Below are 22,910 nucleotides of genomic sequence, written 5' to 3'. Positions count from 1 at the left end.
AGGAGGAGGCTGCAATGCTTGTAAGAAATGTATGCATTATCCTGCCCATGTAATTGTAACCCCTCTGTACAGTATGTTCTCAAATAAAATAAAATAAAATAAAATAAAAATTAGTTTGTGAACTTTCGTGTTGGCTTCAGCAATTCCTCCTTACTTTCCCAAGTGAGATCAAAACAGCAAGTATGAGCTGTCAATATGCCTTTAGAGCATATCATTATGTCCTTATTAATGCAGATTATTTCCTAAAATGCTACAATGCCAATAAATCATGTCCAACATATGTATCTTTACCAAGATTAATCTGGGTGTGACTATGGGGGGGCAGGTAACATCAGCCATCATTCTTTAATACTGACACAACAAGAAGCTCACAAGCTAACATTTTTCAACAACTATTATCATCCAAACCTTAGGACAGCCACTACAAACACAAAACAAAATATGAAATATTTTAATGCAAATACACCCTCCTATACCAAGATGCTTTGGGGTATTAATCTTTTTTTAATGAATGACCATTTCAATGTGATATTCAGCTAGTATATGACACAATTAACAGTAGGATCTATGTCACTGTTTTCTATGCCCTCAAGTAACCATACATCAACTAAGGAAATTAGAATAAAATGACTGCACCCCACTCTCAGATACTGGGCAATCTCCCAGCAAATATGTAAAGTTCTGCCTTGTGGATTCCCTTTCAAAATGCCCAATGAGACACAATATCATCAAGGAGGCGTTCAACAGGTATACAACCTGGGTCAGAGCCAGTGATCTAGTCACAAAAACAAAAGCTGCCAGCATGAAGAATGAGGTATCAACACAGTTACACACCATGAGAGGTGATTACCAGCTCTTCAAAAATAAAGGTTAAAAATAAAGAACTCTGATTAACAAAATAAACTGGCTTTGCATTTCACTTTTGTACAAAGCTGGGAACACTAAACAAGAAGATTGGTTAATCCATATCTGTTCCCTAGTAAATAGTCCAAAGTTCAGTCAGACAAACATGGAAACCTGGCAAGAGTCATTCAGATCCGTTCAGCAGGTGTTCTTGCCTGCTGTTTTTTAAGTATCCAATACCTTTGAGGGCTTATCACTGAACTATTATTTGTGAAGAACAACTGTTTCCCCAGAACGCATTCCTGGGGCATGAAGTCCTCACATACAAAAGGAGTGACCAGACTTAAGTCTTCCTAAAACGGTAGATAATACTACTAACAATAGGTTACTACACCTCAAATCCTGAACAGCTTGCCCCCAAAGTGTATTTCAGAGAAGGTAGCTACTTTAACATTACCAGGGATAGAATTCAGTTCCCTAATAAATAACTGCTACCTTGAAAAGAAAAATAAACTTACAAACTATCATGTTTTACCTAATCTAAGAGGCAATTCATTATTAAGATGCACCACGTACATTGCTAAAAAAAAATGCTGCTTGTTCAAGTACAACACATGCTTTGTATCACAGAAATTGTTTCTTTGATACTTATTGAAAGGGTGCTTCTAAAGATAAACAGATGTTCACCACACCAATTTTGTGTATACCTAAAGAAAAGGGAAAAGCAATTGGTTAAGTTATAACTTAATATTCTAAGTCCAACTCTTCTGAATCACTTTTTAAATGCAGTGGTTGCTTGTTCCCACACATGGTCCTTGGTGTCAAGAGTACTGAGATGCAGCATTTCCTGAAGAAGGGCTCCAACCCTGTCTTCCACTGAATGGAAGCAAGAAGCTTTGGATAAAATACTAATACCGTAATGGCAATCCTGCTTGATGCTGCATTGGTCACACCAGCTTTCTGTTGCTTTCAATTTTGCTTCATGGATTCCAAGGGCTTTGGCAATTTCTCCTGCCTTCAGTTGCATCATTTGGCCTGTGATAGGCATTCCCTTTATACCTGCCTCATTGCCAAAACATGGTACAGCTTCATTTATTTGTGGGGATCTTTCTTTTAGGTCCTGTAATGCATTTTCTTGTTGTTGCCTCGTAAGAAAATAAGGAATGTTGGTCATTCCTCCAACGATGAATATTTGCTTCGCTAATATCAAATGTACACCCTGCTGTTGCATTTGTATGCATTTCCATGCTGAATCATAGTGTAGGCATTTCTAAACGCCTTTGATGACAAGCACACACACACAGGTGAAGGCGATGACAATGGGACAAGCTGTAACTTCACGCATGCATGGCTAGGAAATAACATGAACCACCACTGATAGTCATGAAATGCATCCCAAATTCAGACAAATTACAATGTCAGCAAAACAGTACATTTTCAGTCCAATAAAATGTTTCTTCAAGCTTGAAATGTTTACCAGATTCATCAGTGTAAAAAAAAAAGAAGAGATAGCCCAAGAGATAAAGGAACAACTGTGTTAAGTAGAGAGCTAGGGAAGCAAAATATTCTTAAGATGAAATTTTCAGGGTCTAACTTGTTTCAATTCCCTTTATTTCTATATGGCTTATATGTAAATCTGTTTTTGAACTGGACATAAAATCCAAGTAGAAATGCTGTTCAGTCATTTAGTAAATTTCAAAGTCACATCACTGAAGACAGAGGTTTATAACTGCCTTTTATCATTTACTCAGGAATAGAGGCCCATGTCTGGGGTTAGTGGCCTTCATCAGCAGGTGCCCGGCGCTGACGAGCAGATCGTAACCTGTGTGCAGTGGCTGATGGATCTTCTTCAGTTTCAGACCCTGAAGGCTCATGATCTCCCTCCTGGGACCCTGTATCTCCCGCCAGTTCTCGAAGAAACTTGAATTTAGATAAAAAATAGATGCCATGCAAATTACCAACCGCACACCATCAGCAGCAGGATGATCAGCAGCGTGGCCACGAACACCAGCAGAGTCAGCCCCACGTTGTGCCACATCTTGGGCGCGGCGATGGCCTCCGGGGGGCAGGCGCGGGACTCCTGAAATCCCTTTGTACAACTACTTACAATTTAAAAAAATTAAATGGAATAAACCTTTTGATATTGTTTTAATATAGAAAAGTGGGTTAGGAGAGAGAGTGAGGTTGATCGGGATACATTGTACACATGTGTACAAATGGCATAATAAAACCTTCCTTGTACAACTGCTAAAAAATAAATATTACAATGAAATCTCCCTTATACAACTAATGGCTGCTAAAAATAAATAAATACCCTAAGGTTATGGAAGTAAAATTTGCGCTAAGAGGGAGGTAGAAGAAGAGAAAAGGGGAAAAGAGAATAAGAAAGAGCAATAGAGAGGATGATTAGGTTCCAAGTACATTACATGTATGTATGGAAATGTCAGAGTAAAAGCCTTTACTATATGCAATTCAACAAGTCAGATTATGAGTACAATGGATTTTCACCACTTAAAGATCCTATTTACTTATTTTACTGACATATATTAAATTCAAGTTGAGAGCTGCACCCAATGGAATGACTCAAAACAATTAAAAATACACAGATATATGCACAGATATATGGACAATAATGATGAATCAGCTCTGTGGTATTTATTCTCTCATTGCCTCCTCATGAGAATCCCATAACATAAGACAGGATTACCTTTTGATCTCCAGATGGAGCCATGAATTTATATCCAAGCTAAATAAGTTGAGTGCCAGCAAGACACAATGAACAAAATACTGTATGATGGTCACATTATCTGGCTGTGAATCCTTTACTCAAACTGCTGTAAAAGCTGCTGGGTGGTTCAAATAGGGTATTAGACAGGCATGTGCTTTGAGATGTAGACAGTGCTCTGTCCCTAATCTGGAACTAATAATAATGCTTTAAGTTCAAAAACTGGCCTTCCTTTTATGTGTCTCTACTAAGCAACACTCTAGAATTCATAGTTGGTCTTTCCATTCACCCACCCAAGGAAAGGAAAAAATGCAGTCATAACAAGACAAAATAAATATTTATTTATTTAAAATCAAAAAAGCATATCTTCAATAGGACTAAAATATCCTTTTTTTATGATTTCTTGAATGTAAAGTCTCATACACACAACACTGAGAACAAGTCTGTAGATTATAATTTACAATGATCAGGCATATTCAATGAGAACAGAGACACAATTCTGTTTGGAACCAAGATCACAGTTAAAAAAATATTGGAAATCAATGGCACAAATCATGTACATCCAGATGAGGGCCATTTCTATGGGCCCCACCCAGAGCAAAAAGACTCAGTTTACCAGGCCCTGAGGAGGGAAAGAAACATCAATAATACTGTATTCTCTTGGACAGGCACTAGCTTAGGAGCTTAATGACTTCACAGTACAACCTGGAATACATTCTCCCCATCCCAGGGAAGATAGAAGCACCCTTATTATTCCAGATACATGATATAATATCTAGAATAATTAATTCTTCTTGAGGAAAGGGATAACTGAAACAGCACTGATAGCCAAAAATACCCTGAGCATGGGAGGGCCCATCCCTGGATAACACCTTCCCTTAAATTACTGAAATGTGAATCATGGGATTTTACTGGATTACTGCGATGAGTATATATGTACGTGTATGTGTGTGGCTTGAATTTTAGACTAGTTGTAAGGATGATAGTAACAATCCCAACCATCAGTCACCCAAGCAAAAAGGCCCTAGTCCTGGCATGTACCAACCACAAAAACAGACTCAAAGTTCCTAAATAACCAGGCTAAAATTAGTCAGGACACTTTGCCTTACATGCTTTAATCTGACTTCCTCAATGATAATGAACAAGTCTAGAGTCATTTCAGAGCTCTAAGCCTCATGTATGGAATGAAGGAGTTGGTCCTTTTGACCAGGATGTTTTCAGACTTATTGCTTCTCTTTACTCTAGTAAACCTACCTAGGTTTACACCTAGGAAGTTAAAAGCCATTGAGGAAATGCCATTATTGGGAAAAATAGCTGGTACCAAAATGGTCTTGCCAACAAATTCCATCCAGATTAAAGAAAACAGCTCTCCATAACATGTAAAATTGATTTCTATTTGCCTAACTTCACAGCTTTTGTCTCAGTGGAAGACAGGGCTATACGGCTTTCTCCACTAATACCTAAGTCAAAGCAATTCTGGAATTCCCATCCATAAGGTACTACACAGCTCCACACATCCAGTGGCATCCCTTCAAAGCAGAACATCTGTTCAGGATAAAAGAACAGCAACAACTCCAGCTGTGAATGTTGATTTGTAGAATCGTCAGGCTACAAAGATTTTTAAACTCATCCAATCTAGGCCCAGATGGCTCACACCAATAATCCTAGCTACTCAGGAGGCTGAGACGTGAGGATCAATGTCTAAAGCCAGCTTAGGCAGGAAAGTCTGTGAAACTCTTATCTCCAAATTAACCATGAAAGAGCTGGAAGTGGAACTGTGGCTCAAGTGATAGAACAAAAGAAAAAATTCAAGAACAGCACTCTAGCTCTGAGATCAAGCCCCAGGATGTGACTGTACCTACATACACGCCCACATACACACGCGCAGAGACACACAAAATCATCCAATTACCTTCTTCAGTATCTTATAAATCTTCCATAAGAGCTCAACCAACTTCTGCTTAAACATCTCCAACGGCAGCAAAGGACTAAATGTAGCAAAAATCTTTCTCTAGCTTTTACTAGTTCTATCCATCCAGCACACATCTGCTCCGCTTAACCCTATGACAGCCCCCTTAAATCTTCCTCCTCCAGAGATATATGCCACATCTTTTTTCTCCTGCCTATACCTGAATGTGGTCTGACCATCATACGTAGAGTGTAAGAGGAAAAGCAGGGGGTACTGAAGACTGTGTAGTTATCACCCTTGAACTGTCACATCCTTCTCTCCAGCTTGACTAGCCAAAGGCTAAGTTTCTACTCATCCAGTGAAGCTGATAGGCAGACAGCATAACTATTTGGCCCAAGGTGGACAGACAGGCTTGGAATCAGCTTGCTTTAAGTCAGATTAACTCACTAATTGCCAAGAGCCAATTTATTTTTGTATCATTTAAAATTTTAAATTTGTTGGGACTATCTTTATAATCCTGCCTCAAACATTTCCACATGATTCTTTCTTTCACTAGATACCAAAGGACAGTGAATTCCATTGCTGCTGTTTTTGTCTCTTGTCATCTGGAAAATTTCTTCCACCTCCACTTTACCCCTGTCCTAAAACCAACACAGGAACTTCAGAAAAAAGAAAATTCAAGGATGAGGATCTAAAATAAATCCAAAGCTTTTGGTAGCCCTTCCCTTTAGCTTCGAAATAAACCCACAGTTAACAAAAATAATGTGAGAACATTTCAGATATTTTGCTAAATTCCCCCATACTGGTATATGCTCTGAAATTTAAGACCATACAAATAGAGTAGCAGCTATTTCTGTCTCAGATGAAGCCACAGCCACAGTTCCAGGCACAAACTGGCAAGACCAGAGAAGGAAGGAGCCAAGCCCTTTCACCCAGATAACAGTCTATCCCCTTCAGACTTTTGTGTGTATGAAGAAAAGCTTATTGTCCTAGATCTGGCCACCCGGAGACAAATTACATAATACATCCAGCCCAAAAGCTTCAAATCTATTCCTCGACTTTTAAAAATCACCCACTTCATTCGAAGTAATTTTCATTGAAACTGAAATGTCTTTTCTATACTAAAAATAAAAACCCTGTGTTGATTACTCAACTAAAAACATCCTATTGGAGACAGTTTGAGCCTTGGGTTTCACTTCAAGGATGGTTTCATTTCCTGAAAGTTTCAGGAGGCATTTCCATATCTCCCTTCCTCCCCAAGATGTCTGGCTTAGCTCAGTCTCTTACACATTCAGAAATAGATTCAAACATCTCCCACACAGCTAGGGAGGTAGCTCATTGGTATAGCACTAGCCTAACATAGGCAAGGCCTTGGGTTCCATCACCAGGAACAAAAAGAAAAAAGAAAAATATTGTCTACAAATTCAGGTGACCCAGCCATCTAGGAGAGATGAAGAAATCTGTGGGTAGGTTTAAGTTGACAAGAAGTTGGCAGGAGCTATGTTCAAGTCCCTCCCTTCCCAAGAATCTGTCTCTTCCAGCCAAACCAAATCAAACCAAGGTTCTCACTCAGGACTCCAGGAGAGTCCCAGGCTCAGGGACGCTGGCCTGTGTGTTCACACTGTGCTTGGAATCAAAGATGTTTCCCTTTCCAAAATGGACAGCTGCCGCTCAGTGCAGCCACCTGCTCAGCAGGATGGGGTTTTCTGCTTCTAGTTCAGCACTGTGCACAAGAACCAAGTTCAAGTCTCAGCCCACAATCATACCCACTTCTATACTGAGGTTTCTGGAAATTCATCTATTTCCTCAAATGCATTCAGGGTGGTTTTGCTGTTGCTCCTGGAAGAATCTTGGATTTTGTTGAAATCTACTTTAAAAAAAAAGAAAAGAAAAGAAAAATTGCTTAGATATGGATCACTCTGCATGCCATGTTTCCAAAGCATATGGCAATTTGTGTGTGTTTGTGTATATGTGGTGGTGCTGGTAAGTGAACCAAGGCCTGACAGCACAATAAGCATGTACTCTACCGCTGTGCTACACCTCCAGCCCCCCACCACCTAATTTGTAAAAGTTGTTCCAACTAGGGCTAAAAACAATGTTAGAGCTGATAGGGACCAGTGAACCAATTTAATTCAAACTCCTTGCCCGACCCATATGCCCCACCCTATTTTACAACAGGGCCCTCAGACTTGATTTGCACAATATCTCATAGTGGCAATGATACCTGTTCGTCGTATGGGCCCGGGATCTTCATTAAGGAAGGAGACATGTGTTTTCCATTCAGTCCACTTCACCTCATTGATCCTGCCAGTGTGGTAATTACCTCATTACTTCACAATCACACTTTATTGAATGCAAACAGAAGACACTATGCTCTGGATATCCTTCTGTGTATCCCAGGGATAAGAACACTCTTGACCCTCATGGTCAAGCATAATAAAGGGTTTAATACCTGCCCAAGTCTCCATTTTCCCAGGCCTCAAGGAATGAGTTCTCCTCCAAGAGTAGGGGCCCAGGAAATCTATAAGTTACTCGGAGAGAGATCTCCTGACAGACCACTGTGTCTGGCTGGTAAGAAAAAGCTCATGAGGAAGACAAGACAAAGAGGGACAAAGGGCCTGGGTTGAGAAGAAGCAAAGGTTAAATGTAGGTTAGCTCAGGTTGAGGGTGCAATGAAATAAGGTGGCTATGGATCTGATCCCAGGACAGCTGGCATTGCCTATCATGTTGGATTACAGCTGAAGACATTGGTGTGACTTATATTCACATTCAGAAACCCACTTTAGAGAGCAAGTGTCCAAATCTGTCACTCTTGTTAATGTACAGATTACAGGTTGAAGTGATGGTTTCCAGAGGTGGGAATTGTAGTTAGAGAAAGAAGTAGGCTGAGAACAATTATACTCAAAATTAAACATCTCAGCTAGGTGCCAGTGGCTCATGCCTATAATCCTAGCTACCCAGGAGGCTAAGGGTTTAAAGCCAGCCCATACAGGAAAATTCAAGTGACTTCTATCTCCAATTGAACCACCAAAATGCTAGAGGTAAAGCAGTGGCTCAAGTGGTAGAGCACCAGCTTCGAGCAAAAGAGCCAAGTGAGAGTTGTAGGGCCCTGAGTTCAAGCCCTGGTACTGACACAAAATGAATGAATGAATTGATTGATTGATTAATTAATTAATAACATCTGAAGAGCCAGGCAGTCATGTGGGGTATAGGGACAACTGCACTTTTCAGAAAAGGTGGTCATAGGATGTGGAAGAATTTTTTTAATGGAAAGGTTTGAGATGTGTGGAAAGCCATCTCATCCTCCACTTGGCAGTGATAAATGTGCCCAGATCCTATGATGTCACACCCATCCATCAGAGCAGACAGAAAGGCAGACCCTCAGGCTGGTGAATCTTTTCTAAGTCAGATACTAAACAGAGAAGGTCATGAAGGCACCTCCAAGATGGCAGAGAAAGAGTATCTGATGGCAGAAACCTCTTTCCCTTACCCTCCTGAGCTTAGAAACCCTAGCCCCAGGTCCATATTTACATGGAGAGTTCTGTCTATAAGGATGCCATAAGAAACAGTTGTGGGGGGGCTGGGAAGTTGGCTCAGTGGTAGAGCGCTTGCCTCACATGCATGAGGCCCTGGATTTGATTCCTCGGCACCACATAAGCAGAAAAAAAAGCCAGAAGTGACGCTGTGGCTCAAGTGGTAGAGTGCTACCCTTGAGCTGAAGAGCTGAGGGACAGTGCCCAGGCCAAGAGTTCAGGCCCCACAACTGGACCCCCCCCCAAAAAAAGAAAAAGAAACAGTTGTGGGGTTATAGAAAGCAAGTGAAAGTCATGTTTCTCCAATATCCTGACTTGTCCCCTTCTACCCACCCCAAAGACCACCACCCAAGGATCCTCCTTCTTTGTTACCGAAGACACAGCCGGAAGTCTTCCTCAGCTACTTTGCACAGCTCTCCCATCCGGAATCTGCTCCTCAGCCATTCTGGTAACATTTTCTCAAACTCCAGGATTGTCCTGGCTCTCTGAAGACAGAAACAAGACTAAGTTGGTTGCTCAGAGCCAACCCCAAGAACATGACTCTGTAGGAGTGTTCAAACACACACACACACACACACACACACACACACACACACACACACACAGCCCCTTCCAGCCTCTCTGATTGTTTAATGTGTTTAATGCGTAAGTTCTGGAAGATTTAGCTAATGTATAAAATTCAAAAATGGGCTGGGAGTCTGGCTTAGTGGCAGAGTGCTTGCCTAGCATGCATGAGGCCCTGGGTTCAATTCCTTGGTACCACATAATCAAAAAATGAATAAAATTAATTCAAAATACAAAAATGAAAAAACTGAACTGTTAGGGAACTATCCAAAATACTTTAAAGCACAGCATAGATAAACTTCTCTCATGGTTCAGGAGCCTCCTAACTGAGCTGTTAGGATCCTAGAATCCCAGGTGCGGTGAAGTTCAGATGTCACACTGTCCCACCTACCCCACAGACTGGAGTTCCTCGCAATGTGTCCAATCTCTTTTGAGCATTATCCACAATCCAATTAAGAAGATCTTAATTCATAGAAGCTCTTGGTGTCAAAGCTTCTTTTACCCTGTGGTTTTCCAAAGTTCTGGGGCTACAGGAGGGGCTGCTCCCTCATTGACAGGTAGCTCTGACACTATCTTAAGGAACCCTCTAGCTCTCTAAACACAGCCTCCAATTCTCTCCCACTCCCATCCAGAGATGGTCTCTGAACCCTGGCGATTAATGATGTCAGCAGGAGTTGTCACCTTCCTTGTCCTAGACCTCATACCCCTCAATACTCAATAGTGGCATGTTTCCACAAACACATATCATCACACTGTCAACAGTGAGTAGAGAGCATCGCCCTCTGAAAGACAAAGCTGCTCTCATATATGCTACTTATGCAGCCTCACTTCCTACACATGTTACCCACAGATAGTGCACTCAAAGCTTTCTAAATCTAGCTTATGTCAATTCCAAGGCCCTGCCTCAGACCCACCAGTGCTGACTTTTTGTTGTTGTCAACAACTATATGATTCTGTGGGAAGTCTTTACACTAAGGTCTCTGCCCAGCTCACCTGAAGACGCCAGATGCGCTCACTCTCCTTGGAGACATTCTCCACAGTCTCCCCCATCAGCGCGATGAGCATGTTGAGGAGGAGGACGAAGGTGAGGATGACATAGGTGATGAGCAGAAACAGAAAGAGGATAGGGTAGGTGGAGTTCTGCTGGATGTTCAGGTCACCCAGGCCTATGGTGAGCTTGAAGAGTTCCAGCACGGCGTCACTGAAGCTGCCATAGGAACTGCAATCCGTTTTGTCCTTGGAGCATTTCTCAATCAGTGAGGCCAGAGCTGGAGGACATATAGAATATTCTCTTGGCCTCTCTGCCTGGATGATTATCAACAAGCTTGCATAGTCCCCAGAGTTGGCCTGCAGCCACCCTACTAGTCTTAGCCTCATCTCCAACCTCATGTTCCCTGGAAGTCTCATTAGGATAAAGCAGAAAGCCCCTCCCACCTAGCAAAACACATCTTCTCCTCTCCCACCTCTACCTCAGCATGCAGCACTTGCTCACAAGAGGAGTTGCCAATTATGAGCTACTCCAAATACAAGTAAGAACACAATGTACACGAATAAGAACTTCAGAACTTCATCCAACAGGACTTAGTGCTCCAGATTTCCTGAGGCCTGGATCACCTCCACCAGTGCTGTGAGACCTTGAATTTCCTCCTGATGCTGTTGTGAGCTTTCTGCAAGGAAGACCCCAGCTCACTCTGTTCTTTGCAAGACAACATAAATAGTTGTTTCTGGGTAAATGAGTAGGGAAGCCTAATGCTTGAGTTAATGCATGGATAAAAAAATGAGTACCTGGAGGATCAAATAAATTTGGACCCAGAGAAGGTACCAGGGAACAGCTGCCTAATTTTGAATGCTAATAGTGACTGGTAGGATGCAGGGGGAAGGAGAAGAAGGAGGAGAGGAGGAGGAAGAAGAAGAGGAAGAAAGTTAGGTGGGGTGGCTCATCCCTGAGATCTTAGCTACTTGGGAGATAGAGGTTGGGAGAATCATAGTTTGCCTAAGCCAGGCAAAAAAAAGTTCACAAGATCTCAATAAAAAAAAAAAAAAAAGTGGGCATAGCCAGGCACTGGTGGCTCATACTTATAACCCTAGCCACTCAGGAGGATGAGATCTGAAGATCAAGGTTCAAGGCCAAACTGGGCATAAAAGTCTGCAAGACTTTTATCTCCAATTAACCACCAAAAAGTCAGAAGTGGGGCTTCTTCAAAAAATGCTAAGTGAAGCTAGGCACCAGTGGCTCACGCCTGTCATCCTAGCTACTCAGGAAGCTGAGATCTGAGGATCACAGTTCAAAGCAAGCCCGGGCAAGAAAGTCTGTGAGACTCTTATATCTCCAATAAACCACTCAGAAAACTGGAAGTGGCACTGTGGTTCAAGTGGTAGAGCGCTCGCCTTGAGCTGAAGAGCTGAGGGACAGAACCCAGGTCCAGAGTTCAAACCCCATGACAGACAAAAAAAAATGCTAAGTGAGAGTGGGAGGCCCTGGGTTCAAACCTCAGTACCAGCACATGCACAGTTGGGCACAGTAATGTATGTCATGTATGTATATCATCCCAGCTATTGGGTACATGTAAATAAGAGACTCACCATCCAGTCTAGTCCAGACATAAATATGCAACCATATTAAAAGAAAGGGGAAGAGGAGGAGGTAGAGCAGCAAAAAGGGACTGAATCCTTTGCAAATGCAAGGCCCTAAATTCAACTTCTACTAGTTGCTTTTTAACAAGAGATAAAGGCCCAAAGGAAGTTATCTCCATGTATTACTTGGCTCCTATTCTTGAATACTTTCAGTTAAATTTCTGTGAACCTTTAGTTTCTCCATCTGTGAAATGGGACAGGAAACATCTGCCAAGTCCATCTTAGTTCATAAGAGTGACAGGAGGCCATGGATTTAATCATACGAGGCAGATCAAAATGTAGACTGAAAAAGCGACAGGTCTGGGACTATGTCTCAGTTCGTTTGGGATCGATGATAAAAACCCCCACTAGATCACTGAGAGAAGTGTGAAGATCCTGCTTGGAAAGCAGGGATCTGGCAGGTATTACACTACTGGTGGTCGTCATTGTTGCTGAGACTACTTGACTTTGACATTTGCATATAGTGCTTTGGCAAATGCAGGAAGCTACTAGTATTTAAGAATCAATTACCTACTCCAAATCCAAGTAAGAACACAATGTATACAAATAAGAACTTCAGAACATCATGCAAAATGACCTGCAAAGAAATAAGCACAATTTGAGTGTGAGGTATGTGCACTACCCTCTCCCAGCCTCCACCCTAACCCTGCCACAACTCAGGACATGACCACCCCCTATGGAGAATCCTCCTGATGTTCCCATGCTTGGTTCTGTGCACCACTTTTTCTAGAAAGCCTTGTCGTCTCACTTTAGTCTCCAATTCTGGCCTCCCTCTTGGAACAGCTTCTCTGCTTCACTCTGTGCCTGTTTCTATGGGTCTCACACCTGGGCCTCATCCTTCCTGGGTAGAGTGTCATGCACATACCCATATCAGTGATCATAGATGATTGTTAAATTATCATGAGTTTTGTGAGCTGATTGTTCATCTCAGCCATTATTAAAACCAAAATAAAACCTTCAGGTATCAGACGAATAAGCTCCTGGGATCCAACACACAGTATAATGACTGTATTCATTATATGACATCCTAAGTGTATACTTGAGATGTGCCAAGACCATAGCTCTTAAACTCAAACATATATAATTAAATAAATTATACTGAAAGCAAAGATTACAGATATTTAAAAGTGATCATTGCCCAGCTATTGCATTTTTACAGTTATCTATTGTTTTGAAATGATTTAAATAGATTATAGCCACCCCATTGAAGACTGGGCAATATACGCTGCTGTGCATCTCCTCTCAACTTTGTGCTCAGTGACATAACATCAGCAGCTGCCCACCTACCATGGTAGAAATGCTCACATCATGGAAATTGATAAATACTACAAGTCAGAGATTTATTCCTTTTGTTTTTCTTTGTCATTGTTTTTATGTACCAGTACTGGGGTTTAAACTCAGGATTGTTCCTTCACTTTTTGCTCAAGGCTCAAACCACAGCTTTACTTCTGCTTTTTTCTTTTGGTAGTTAATGGGAGATAATAGTTTCACAGGCTTTTCCTGCCCAGGTTGGCTTCAAATTGTGATCCTCAGATCTCAGCCTCCTAACCAGATAGGATTACAGGTAAGCCACCAGCACCCAGACTCTACTCTAAATTTAAGGTGGTAATGCAGATGAAGGCAGATTAAATTTTAAAATATTTCCTGCTATCTACAGACATCCCATTATGAATAGCACATAGTATTAATGAGATATTCTTCCAGTATTTCCAAACAATTACCCAATTCAGCAAAGAAATTGCTCACATTGTTGTCAACAGTGAAGTTCAAAAGTAAGCCTTCATTGTTTCATTTTCAATTATTGCTTATAAATAAAATATCAACCGGTACTTGGGCCAGTAGGGAACAATAATCATTTGTCAATTATAACTCTAAGTTGGGAACAGACAAAAGAATTCAATGAAAAGCAACAAATTATTCTTTGCAGGGGCTGGGAAGGTGGCTCAGTGGTAGAGTGCTTGCCTTGCATGCATGGGGCCCTGGGTTCAATTCCTCAGCACCACATAAACAGAAAAAGGTGGAAGTGACGCTGTGGCTCAAGTGGTAGAGTGCTGGCCTTGAGCTGAAGAGCTGAGGGACAGCGCCCAGGCCCAGAGTTCAAGCCCCACAACAACAAAAAAAATTATTCTTTGCAGCTCAACTGGCTATGTGGAATTTAAAATAAAATATATTGCATAATTTATTATTTGTACATCCCCTGTTGCAATCCTTTATATAGTAAAATTTATAATAATGCATGTATATAAACACACATATATAGTCTGTATACAGACATATACACACATATATATATAAAAATACATACACATATCTCCAGAGTTAAATTGTTAACTATTTTTCCAGCACACCACTGCCAAGGGATAAGAATATTTCCAAACAATTGTTTGGAAATGCTCTCACCCAAATCAGGTCACTTCTCAATTTCTAAAGGGCCCAGGCATTTTAAGGTCTGGAGACAAAACCAAAGGGAGAATGTGACATTTAGGAAAAAGAACTACCTCTTGTTATTTCCCTTTCCCTCCGAAAAATAGAAGCCCTCTGAAAGCCCACCCAACCACACAGCTACCCACACACCTTCTGGATCATGACGCTGTACATGCCCATGGACTGGAAGCCACGTGTGTAGTAGAGCATGTTCGCCCAGCCCAGGGCCATGGCCAGCACGAGGCAGGCAAGGTACTCTTTGTAGGCAAACAAGTACAAGAAGACAGAGAGTATCACAAGCACAGCTTGGACAAAACTGTTCAGGAGACACAGGAGACAAGGGCCTTACTTACTTCTCTGTAGCAAGGCACAGGTATTTGACTCCCCAAACCTTAACCCCCTTGATCCCTCTGGTGACTGTTGACACACAAAGGCTACCTCCAGTTCATTCAACTGCTTCTGAACTCCAGTAGTATAGACAATATTGCCAGATGCAAATCAGGGCCAGTGGTGAGCTCATAAGGACTTTAAAAAGAAAAATATAAATCCCCAAGTCTCCAGCAGGTTCTGGGGGTAGCCCACATAGCCATATGGCTTTTAAATCACCTGAAGATTTATGAATCCCACGCAGAATGTAAACCACTGAGGATACATTGAATGACCCAAAGTTTCCAACATCAATACTTATGATCATGATACCTCGTTCTTATATTTTATAAGAGAAAAGTCACAATGCAAATACTATTTGGTTCTAGTTATATGAAGTTCTCAGAGTAGTCAAACCCATATAGATAAAAAGTAGCGTAGTGATTGCCAACAGGGAGAAGAGGAGATGGAGAATTGTTTCCTGGGCAGAGTTTTAGTCTGGGAGATGAAAAGCATCCTGCTGGCTGGTTGCACAGCAATGTGACCACACTTCACAGACTTTAGCTAAGCACGTACAAATGGTCTGTGAAGCTGGGCACCGTGGCACACACCTGTCACCCCAGCTATACATGAAGCTTAAATAGAAGGACTATGGCCCAGGGTGACCTGGGCAAAAAGCAAAACCTTATTCAAAATAAATAAATAAATACAAGAAAAAGAGCTGGAGAAGTGGCTCAAGTGGGACAGCATCTGCCCGACAAGCACAAGTTCAAATACCAGTAACCACCAAAAAGAGAAAAAGTGGCCTAAATCATAACTTTTATGTTACATATACTTTAGTACAATTATACATTATCCATGTGTAAATATATGATATATATACAATACAATATGAACCTGAAAGCTGTGGCACATCCTTGTCATCTCAGTCATGTGGGAAATGTATCAATATTAATATATCAATAAATACAAGTATTGTTAATCTACTAGTTAATATTATTCATTAATTATTGGTTAATTTATATTACTATTCAATTGATTGTTGGTTGTTGTTAAGTGTTAATATTAATGTAATAATGTTAATGATATTGATATTAATGTTGTTTATTATATTTACTTTTTATTTATATAAAATATATGCAGAAAATATAAATATATATTGTCCACATAACTGAGGGATAGATAGACAGACAATTACATCTGACTATAGCCCAGCTTGGCCTTAAACTCATTATACAGACCTGGCTATCCTTAGACTCAGGATCCTTCTATCTCAGCTTCCCAAGAACTGAGTTACAGGCATGTACTACCATTTCTGACTACTGCAATTCTGTGTTTTAAAGTATGATTTGTAGCAAACATACAATATTAAAATGTAAAACACATGAAGAGAAGTGGGGGAGAATGCAGTCAAAATTCAAAGTATATCCTATGAAGGTAAGAAAAGTGAGGGAAGGGATGGGTTGGGAGGGATGGGTAAGAAAGAGATGACATCCAGCAAGATACGTTGTACCCATAAACTGTTTTGTTCAATGGCAACAAAGATAATAAAAATACCTTTTAAAAACATTCAAAAATAGGGGCTGGGAAAGTGGCTCAGTGGTAGAGTGCTTGCCTTGCATGCATGAGGCCCTTGGTTCAATTCCTCAGCACCACATAAGCAGAAAAAGCCGGAAGTGGGGCTGAGGCTCAGGTGGTAGAGCGCTGGTCTGCAGCTGAAGAGCTGGAAGACAGTGCTCAGGCCGAGTTCAGGCCCCACAACCGACAAAAAAATCTAAAATAATAAAATAAAATATATTTCTGTGATGATTTATCTTGAATATCAACGTGCTTGGATTTAAAAATGCCTAGTTGGAAGAAATAGTTCTATTGTCAAAGGTTATAGAATTCACAAACTTTAAAACCATGATGATGACAATTTGCCTTGTGAAAGTTAAAATGTGATAGTGACTTTTAACTAAGTATAACTATCCCACAATGCTGTAAAGTTTGTGAAATTTATGTAATCACTTAATCTCAATAAAAAAGCATTTAAGAAACAAATAAAAATGCCTAGTTGATCAGTAAAACAACACATTTCTGGGTATGTCTGTAAAGATATTTCCCAAGGCAGTTGACATATGGAAAAGGAACTGAAGGGGGAAGTCCCGCCCTGAATGTGGGCACTACCATCCATCCAATAGGCTCAAGCCTGATGGAACAAAGACAAAAGAAGAAACCTATTCTCTCATATTCTCTCTCTCTCTCTCTCCCTCTCTCTCTCTCCCCCCTCATCCTCTTTCTTCTTCTCTCTCTCCACAATGAGGTGAGCAACTTTACTCCTCCATAGTCTTCCACCATGATGTTCTGCCTCACCATAGCTCAGAAACCACAGAGCCAGTCAATTATGTCCTGAAACCATGAGTCCCCCAAAATCTTTTCTCCTTTAAGTTGATTTTCTCAGGTGTTGCCACAGTTGACACAACTCCCAAACAGTGAATATATTTCCAGTTTTGCAAACATTGGCTTAAAACACTCTCTTGCATATAACAGCAAGACATTTCCACAATTATAAAATATCCAATCAAAATTAGGCCACAAGCAAGCTTGTTTTACTGGTACAGTGAAGAGCCAACATCTGCTTGATCTGCTGCATTTAAGACTGAAAAAAGTAAGGATGTCTCCACTTTCCTCCACACTAACAAAAAGAAAAAGAAAAAAATGAAGAGAAGAAAAGCAGAACTAAAACCAGTGGTTGTATGGGTGGACTTTTCTCTCGAACCATTACACTTCCCCATTGATGAGAGATGTGGTATGGCTTACATCATGGGACAGTGTCAAATCTGGCCTATCCACTTACTAAGAATACCCAAGTGCCTCACCTTGTGGGAACAAGGATAAAGAGATTGTTCAAGCCTCTGGAAAGTAGGGACATAACAAAATTCTTAGGTATTTGGAAACATCAAACTAAAATTCTAGGTCTCATAGACCTGGCCTCCTAAATATTCAGAAGCAAGACTGAAGTAGGGTAGCTACAGCTTCAGACTCTGTGCCATTACCACACAATCAAGCTAAGTCAGCGTCTGGTCACTTAGAGGCAGAAGTCACCAGCGCCTCTGATGTCAGCTCTACATGGCCTCATTAGGACAGGCTGTTGAACTGAGCTTTCTAGCCAGGTCCCTGTGAGCCTGATCCTGTACTATTTGGGGATAAAAATGCCCAAAGGCTGGGGCTTCAACACTGCTGGAACACCGTGTGGCTGTAGGTGACTAGCTTCCTTGCTCTGGAAACTTCCAAGGTGTCCACAGATGAGACTGCTTTCTCAGGGACCTTCCTGGCCTGCTCTGCAAAAGTCTCAAGTGGCAACATCAAGGCCCAGACAGCTACCCTGGAACAATGCTTGGTGAAAAAGGTCAACAGGATTGCTCTGTGAGTCAACAGGTGGGACTCTATGGCAGTGGGACTCTATGGCATTGTGGCTGTCCTACAGGTTTCTGAACTCTTCACAGGTGTTTGTGTGCCTCTCTTACTGGAAAAAAGTAGACAGATCCTGTCATAGAGCCATGGAATGATGCCTGTACATGGTAAGATGGTAGAATGGCTGTTCTAGAGGACTTCAGTCCTGTCTGTGAAATGGTAACCAAGAAAGCAATCTACTTACAAGACAAAATGAAACCAGGCATCGGACAGAATGGACTGCAGATCCGAAGGTCTCAGCAGGAAAATGGCAATGCCCTAATACCAGGAAGGAAAGGAAAACATCATCCTCTTCCTGACCCATGCTGCAGGATCTGAGTGGAAAGGGGACTGATTGAGATTTGGGCAAGGAGGGGCTGTGCAAAGACCCAGCCAGAGCCAAGGTAGGGATCTGGAGGACATGGTGAAGGCAGATGCTCCCACAAATTGACTTACTTCTCTAACTTTTCAACCCTAGTCCCTAGCTCAAGACCTGCAAAGCCACATAGCTACCTACCATCCCCCAAAATGACCTAGCTCTCCGTCCTCTTTACTTGTGTTCAGGTGTTTGGGTAGGTAAGGCTGGTGGTAGGTAAGGCTGTTTGGATATTTGAATGGATGAATGAAGAGGTTGGTGATAGGGGGTAGGTGACTGAATGGGCAGATGAGAATGGGGAAAGGAGAGATGAATGTAAGGAACAACTGATAAATGTGAATAGTAAAATAGATGAAGATGGGACGCAGTTGGTAAAATAGGCTTACTTTATGCATTTATTCCTGACTTGTAACTTAGGAATCTAAGGCTTAGCAAGGATCTCCCAAAGCCCTCAGCCATCTAGCAGAACAGGGAAAGATAAAAACCAGGCCCACAGTGCCTGCCTCACAGGACAGTTTAGAATGGCTTACCAGTCTACCCACCTCTTTCACAGAGATACACGTGGCCCAGATGAGCACGAACATCCTCCCCAAGAGTTGCAGCCACCCCATCTTGTGTGTCAGGGCCAGAGGATGTGGGAGGGCCTGGGGAAAGAAATGAGGAAGGTAGTGAGGATGAGGAAGAGAAAAGAAAGGGCAACTCTGAAGGGACAGTGACTCAAACACATGTTAGATCTTCAAGCTGGGCCAAAGGCTAGCAAGAAACCAGGAAAGAAATTGCAACCCCTTGCCTCCAACCTCCCAACCTCAGCAGGAACAGGAAGGCTTCCCCTTCCCAGACCCCATCCACCCCCAGACACTCAGCAGGGCCTCTAACACAGCTTGATAAAGCTGAGACTCTGCCTGATGATGGATGGGAATCTGAGGCTCGAGAGCCCAGGGAAACTTGCCAAGTAACCTCCCTCCTTTTGTACCCCTGTGGCCCTCACAAAAAACAATCAATCCATTTTAGACTCAAATAGAGAGCCTGGGCAGGACCCAGAGTACCCAATTCCCAAACTATCATCCAACATTAATCAGCTAGGGCTAGAAACTTAGAATTCAGCCCTATCAAGCTCCAAGGATAGATTCTGATCTCTAGAAACCTTGAAAAATGCCATTTGGATGACCCCATGCAAGTTTCTTGACTGAATTCTATAGGCCTCAGCTAGGCGCATCTCCTAGCTTCTCCAATTCTAATCTTCCCATCCCTCCAGGCCCACGTGCCTCCTCTTCCCGAGGACGGTAATAGGAGACAAGCGTCAGGGTGATGTTGTAGAAGAAGTAGAAGCAGAAGGACAGGAAGAACATGTACTTGGCAAACTTCTTCCACTTCATATGCAGCAGTGTGTGTAGAGGCTCCAGGGTCAACATCTCATGCCGGTTCTGGGGGTGGAATAGCACTCATCACCATGGAGATGAGGGAGACAGTGAGGGACCATGTTCAAAGGGCCCATCAGGACCTCTCTGAGTCAGCAAGGAGCCTATGGCAGAAGGTTCTTGTTATTTTGCCAAGGGACTGGTTTAACTGGAAATGCTGGGCGGGGAGGCTGATGAAACCCAGCAGCAAGTGGGAACTAGAAAGGGGATCAGGTCTCAATTTGCCCCACCCCCTTCACTGTGTGCTCTTAGGGCAGCCTCTGGCCCTCTCTGGGCCACACCTTTTCACTTATAAAACAATCTCTGCCTTACCAAACAGGCTGCTATGAGGATTCAGGGAGAGCCTAGACAAAGCAGGCTCAGTGGTGCAGAGGCCTAAGGCAAAGCCTCTTGCCTCACTTCCTCCAACAGCTGAGCTTCTTGGAGACAATCCTCTGCCTCTCCAGCTTCCTCAAGCACCCTCCTCCTGCCTCCACTAGAAAGGCCTCTAGGATGTCTCCAGTTATGCATTCACTGCCCCTCTTGGGAACCCAGGTTTAGAGGAAAAAAGGATTCCAAAGCAGGCCATATAAACTTTCAGAGGATAGGGGAAAAATAAGACAGAGAAGATTAATACTCAAACGTCCCAAGATTCTGAGATCAGAGATCTCTACCACTTGGTCCACAGCCCAAGGTTTGCCAGAATCATCCCTGACCCTGTCCTGTGTGTGGTGTACCCAGCTCTTTTACTTAGGCAAAGGACTGGAGGATTACACCACAGGACCTCCCCGTGTCCTCTGACCCTGGCCAAGGCCCAGCCCTTGCTCCCCCCCAGCTGGCCTAGAAGACCCACATCGATATTTGTGTTATAGACAATGATTTCCAGAACTGAGTTGTCTGCTGTAGTGTCCACATTGGTGAGGTCATAGAGGGAGGACGACACAGGACCATATGCCCAGTCAGTGAACTTCCTGGACAGACTGCGAAGTGGCTTCTCCTTGATCTCACGACTGAGGATGTACTTCAGAATCTGGAGAGAAAGAGGAAAAGCAATGGAGCTTAAAGACATCAGCACTAGGCCAATGAGGCAGCTAAGCCAAGGAAGATGCTCCTGCCAAGGGTAGTTTGAGTCCAGCCTTTGCCTGGCACCACACTCTTAGTCCCAGATATAGCTCTGGAATGGGTAAAGAGACCACAGCTCTACCCATCTCACCAGGGACCAAAGGCGGTAAGACCCATGCTACAGAGCGCCACATCCCCTCAGCTCCAATTCTATGAGGAATTGAGAAATTTATAACTTTGAGGAACTGTTTTCATTTGACCTAACTTGCAAACATCTAGTTTTCCAGCTTCCTCACTCCATCTTCAGTCGAAGTCCATATGGCTGGTTCTGGTCACAGGGTGACACAGAGTACCATCCTTTATAAAGATGCCCATAGGACCCATTCAAATCAGAAATCCTCACATTCTGTGGCAGTGGATCAATAGGATTTTTTTTTATTTTGAATTTTAATTTTAAATCAGATCTCTGGAGGGAAGAAAAAAACTCTATCTGTGTCTGTGTGTCAGTGCGCGTGCACACGCGCGTGCACACAAACAAACACACACACACTAGTGCTGAGGCTTGAATTCAGGGCCTGGTAGCTGTCCCTGAGCTTTTATGCTCAAGGCTAATGCTTTACCACTTGAGCCACTTGGCTTTTTGGTGCTTGACTGGAAATAAGAGTTTCTCAGACTTTCATATTTAGGCTGGATTTGAACTGAGGTCCTCAGAGCTCAGCCTCCTGCATAGCTAGGATTATAGGCCTGAGCTGCCGTTCCCAGTTTGACAGATTACATTTTTTATAGTCTTCTGGATGGTTCTAATATACCAGCTGGATAGAGGGGTACTGCTCTCCAGGCTACTATTTCCTGAAGGTTAAGCCTTGAGTTAAACTAAATTGGGAACTAGTGTCCCAGTGTCTGAATCTAAGACACGACACAAGGGAGGAGATTGTGGAAGAGGAGTATCAGAGTTGGATTTCATACAGCCTAGCAGCATCCTCATGCAATGACAGCCTTAGGAGCCCCAGGATAAAATGATCTTCCCATCATACACCCACCTAGAAAGCTCTCGGGACAAGCTCAGTGTTAAGACTTGCTGTGCTTTCCATGCCCAGCAAAGTAGCCACCTTGAACATCTTAAGCAGCATCCAGAAAACTTTTCCAAGGACACTGAGTAAAAGGAGAGAATATAGTTGGGCACCAGTGGCTCACACCTGCAATCATAGCAACTCAGTAGGCTGAGATCTGAGGATAGTGTTTCAAAGCCAGCCCAGATAGAAAAATCCATGAGATTCTTATTCCCAATTAATCAGAAAAAAGCTGGAAGTAGAGGTGTGGCTCAAGTGGTAGAGCACCAGACTTGAGAGAAAAGCCAAGCAAAAGTGAATGTCTGAGCTCAAGTCCCATCACTGGTACAAGGGAGTGGGAAAGAGAAAAAGAAAAAGAGAAAGAGACAAGAAGGGTATGCATGCCTCCCATGCCTCCCAGACGGTTCCTCAACTTCCACTCATCCTCTAAAGAATAAGGGAGTCTTTTGGTCACTTTCTATAAAAGGCATAATACTCCCTGAGTGGAGATGACAGGGAGAGCACATACTACAGTGACATGCAGGGACAAGACCCACGGAGGAAGCTCAGCCTGCAACTATCACCTGACTCCT

General features: G+C 42.5%; 2 protein-coding genes across 2 annotated transcripts in view; both read right to left on the bottom strand.

The window, feature by feature from the left end:
• Trpv3 (transient receptor potential cation channel subfamily V member 3) overlaps positions 1-22,910 on the bottom strand; it is a 51,910-nt gene that overhangs the window by 13,815 nt on the left and 15,185 nt on the right. The window contains exons 8-17 of the mRNA XM_042699430.1: positions 21,060-21,236; positions 20,075-20,233; positions 19,352-19,453; positions 18,639-18,712; positions 14,783-14,948; positions 12,719-12,785; positions 10,568-10,842; positions 9,383-9,495; positions 7,702-7,781; positions 7,244-7,347 (exon numbers count right to left, since the gene is read on the bottom strand). Coding sequence (XP_042555364.1) covers positions 7,250-7,347; positions 7,702-7,781; positions 9,383-9,495; positions 10,568-10,842; positions 12,719-12,785; positions 14,783-14,948; positions 18,639-18,712; positions 19,352-19,453; positions 20,075-20,233; positions 21,060-21,236 — 1,311 coding nt within the window. The 3' untranslated portion in view covers positions 7,244-7,249. The remainder of the gene's footprint in view (positions 1-7,243; positions 7,348-7,701; positions 7,782-9,382; positions 9,496-10,567; positions 10,843-12,718; positions 12,786-14,782; positions 14,949-18,638; positions 18,713-19,351; positions 19,454-20,074; positions 20,234-21,059; positions 21,237-22,910) is intronic.
• Positions 2,105-2,886, bottom strand: LOC122124837 (small integral membrane protein 13-like). The gene is given in 2 exon segments (XM_042699433.1): positions 2,105-2,781; positions 2,783-2,886. Coding segments are annotated over 2 exon segments (264 nt in total). The 5' UTR covers positions 2,882-2,886; the 3' UTR covers positions 2,105-2,616.

Source organism: Dipodomys spectabilis, unplaced genomic scaffold, assembly GCF_019054845.1.
Source record: "Dipodomys spectabilis isolate Male_0828 unplaced genomic scaffold, ASM1905484v1 ptg000250l, whole genome shotgun sequence".
Taxonomy (NCBI): Eukaryota; Metazoa; Chordata; class Mammalia; order Rodentia; family Heteromyidae; genus Dipodomys; species Dipodomys spectabilis.
The sequence above is the reverse complement of the archived record's forward strand: the minus strand, read 5'-3'. Positions and strand labels throughout refer to the sequence as shown.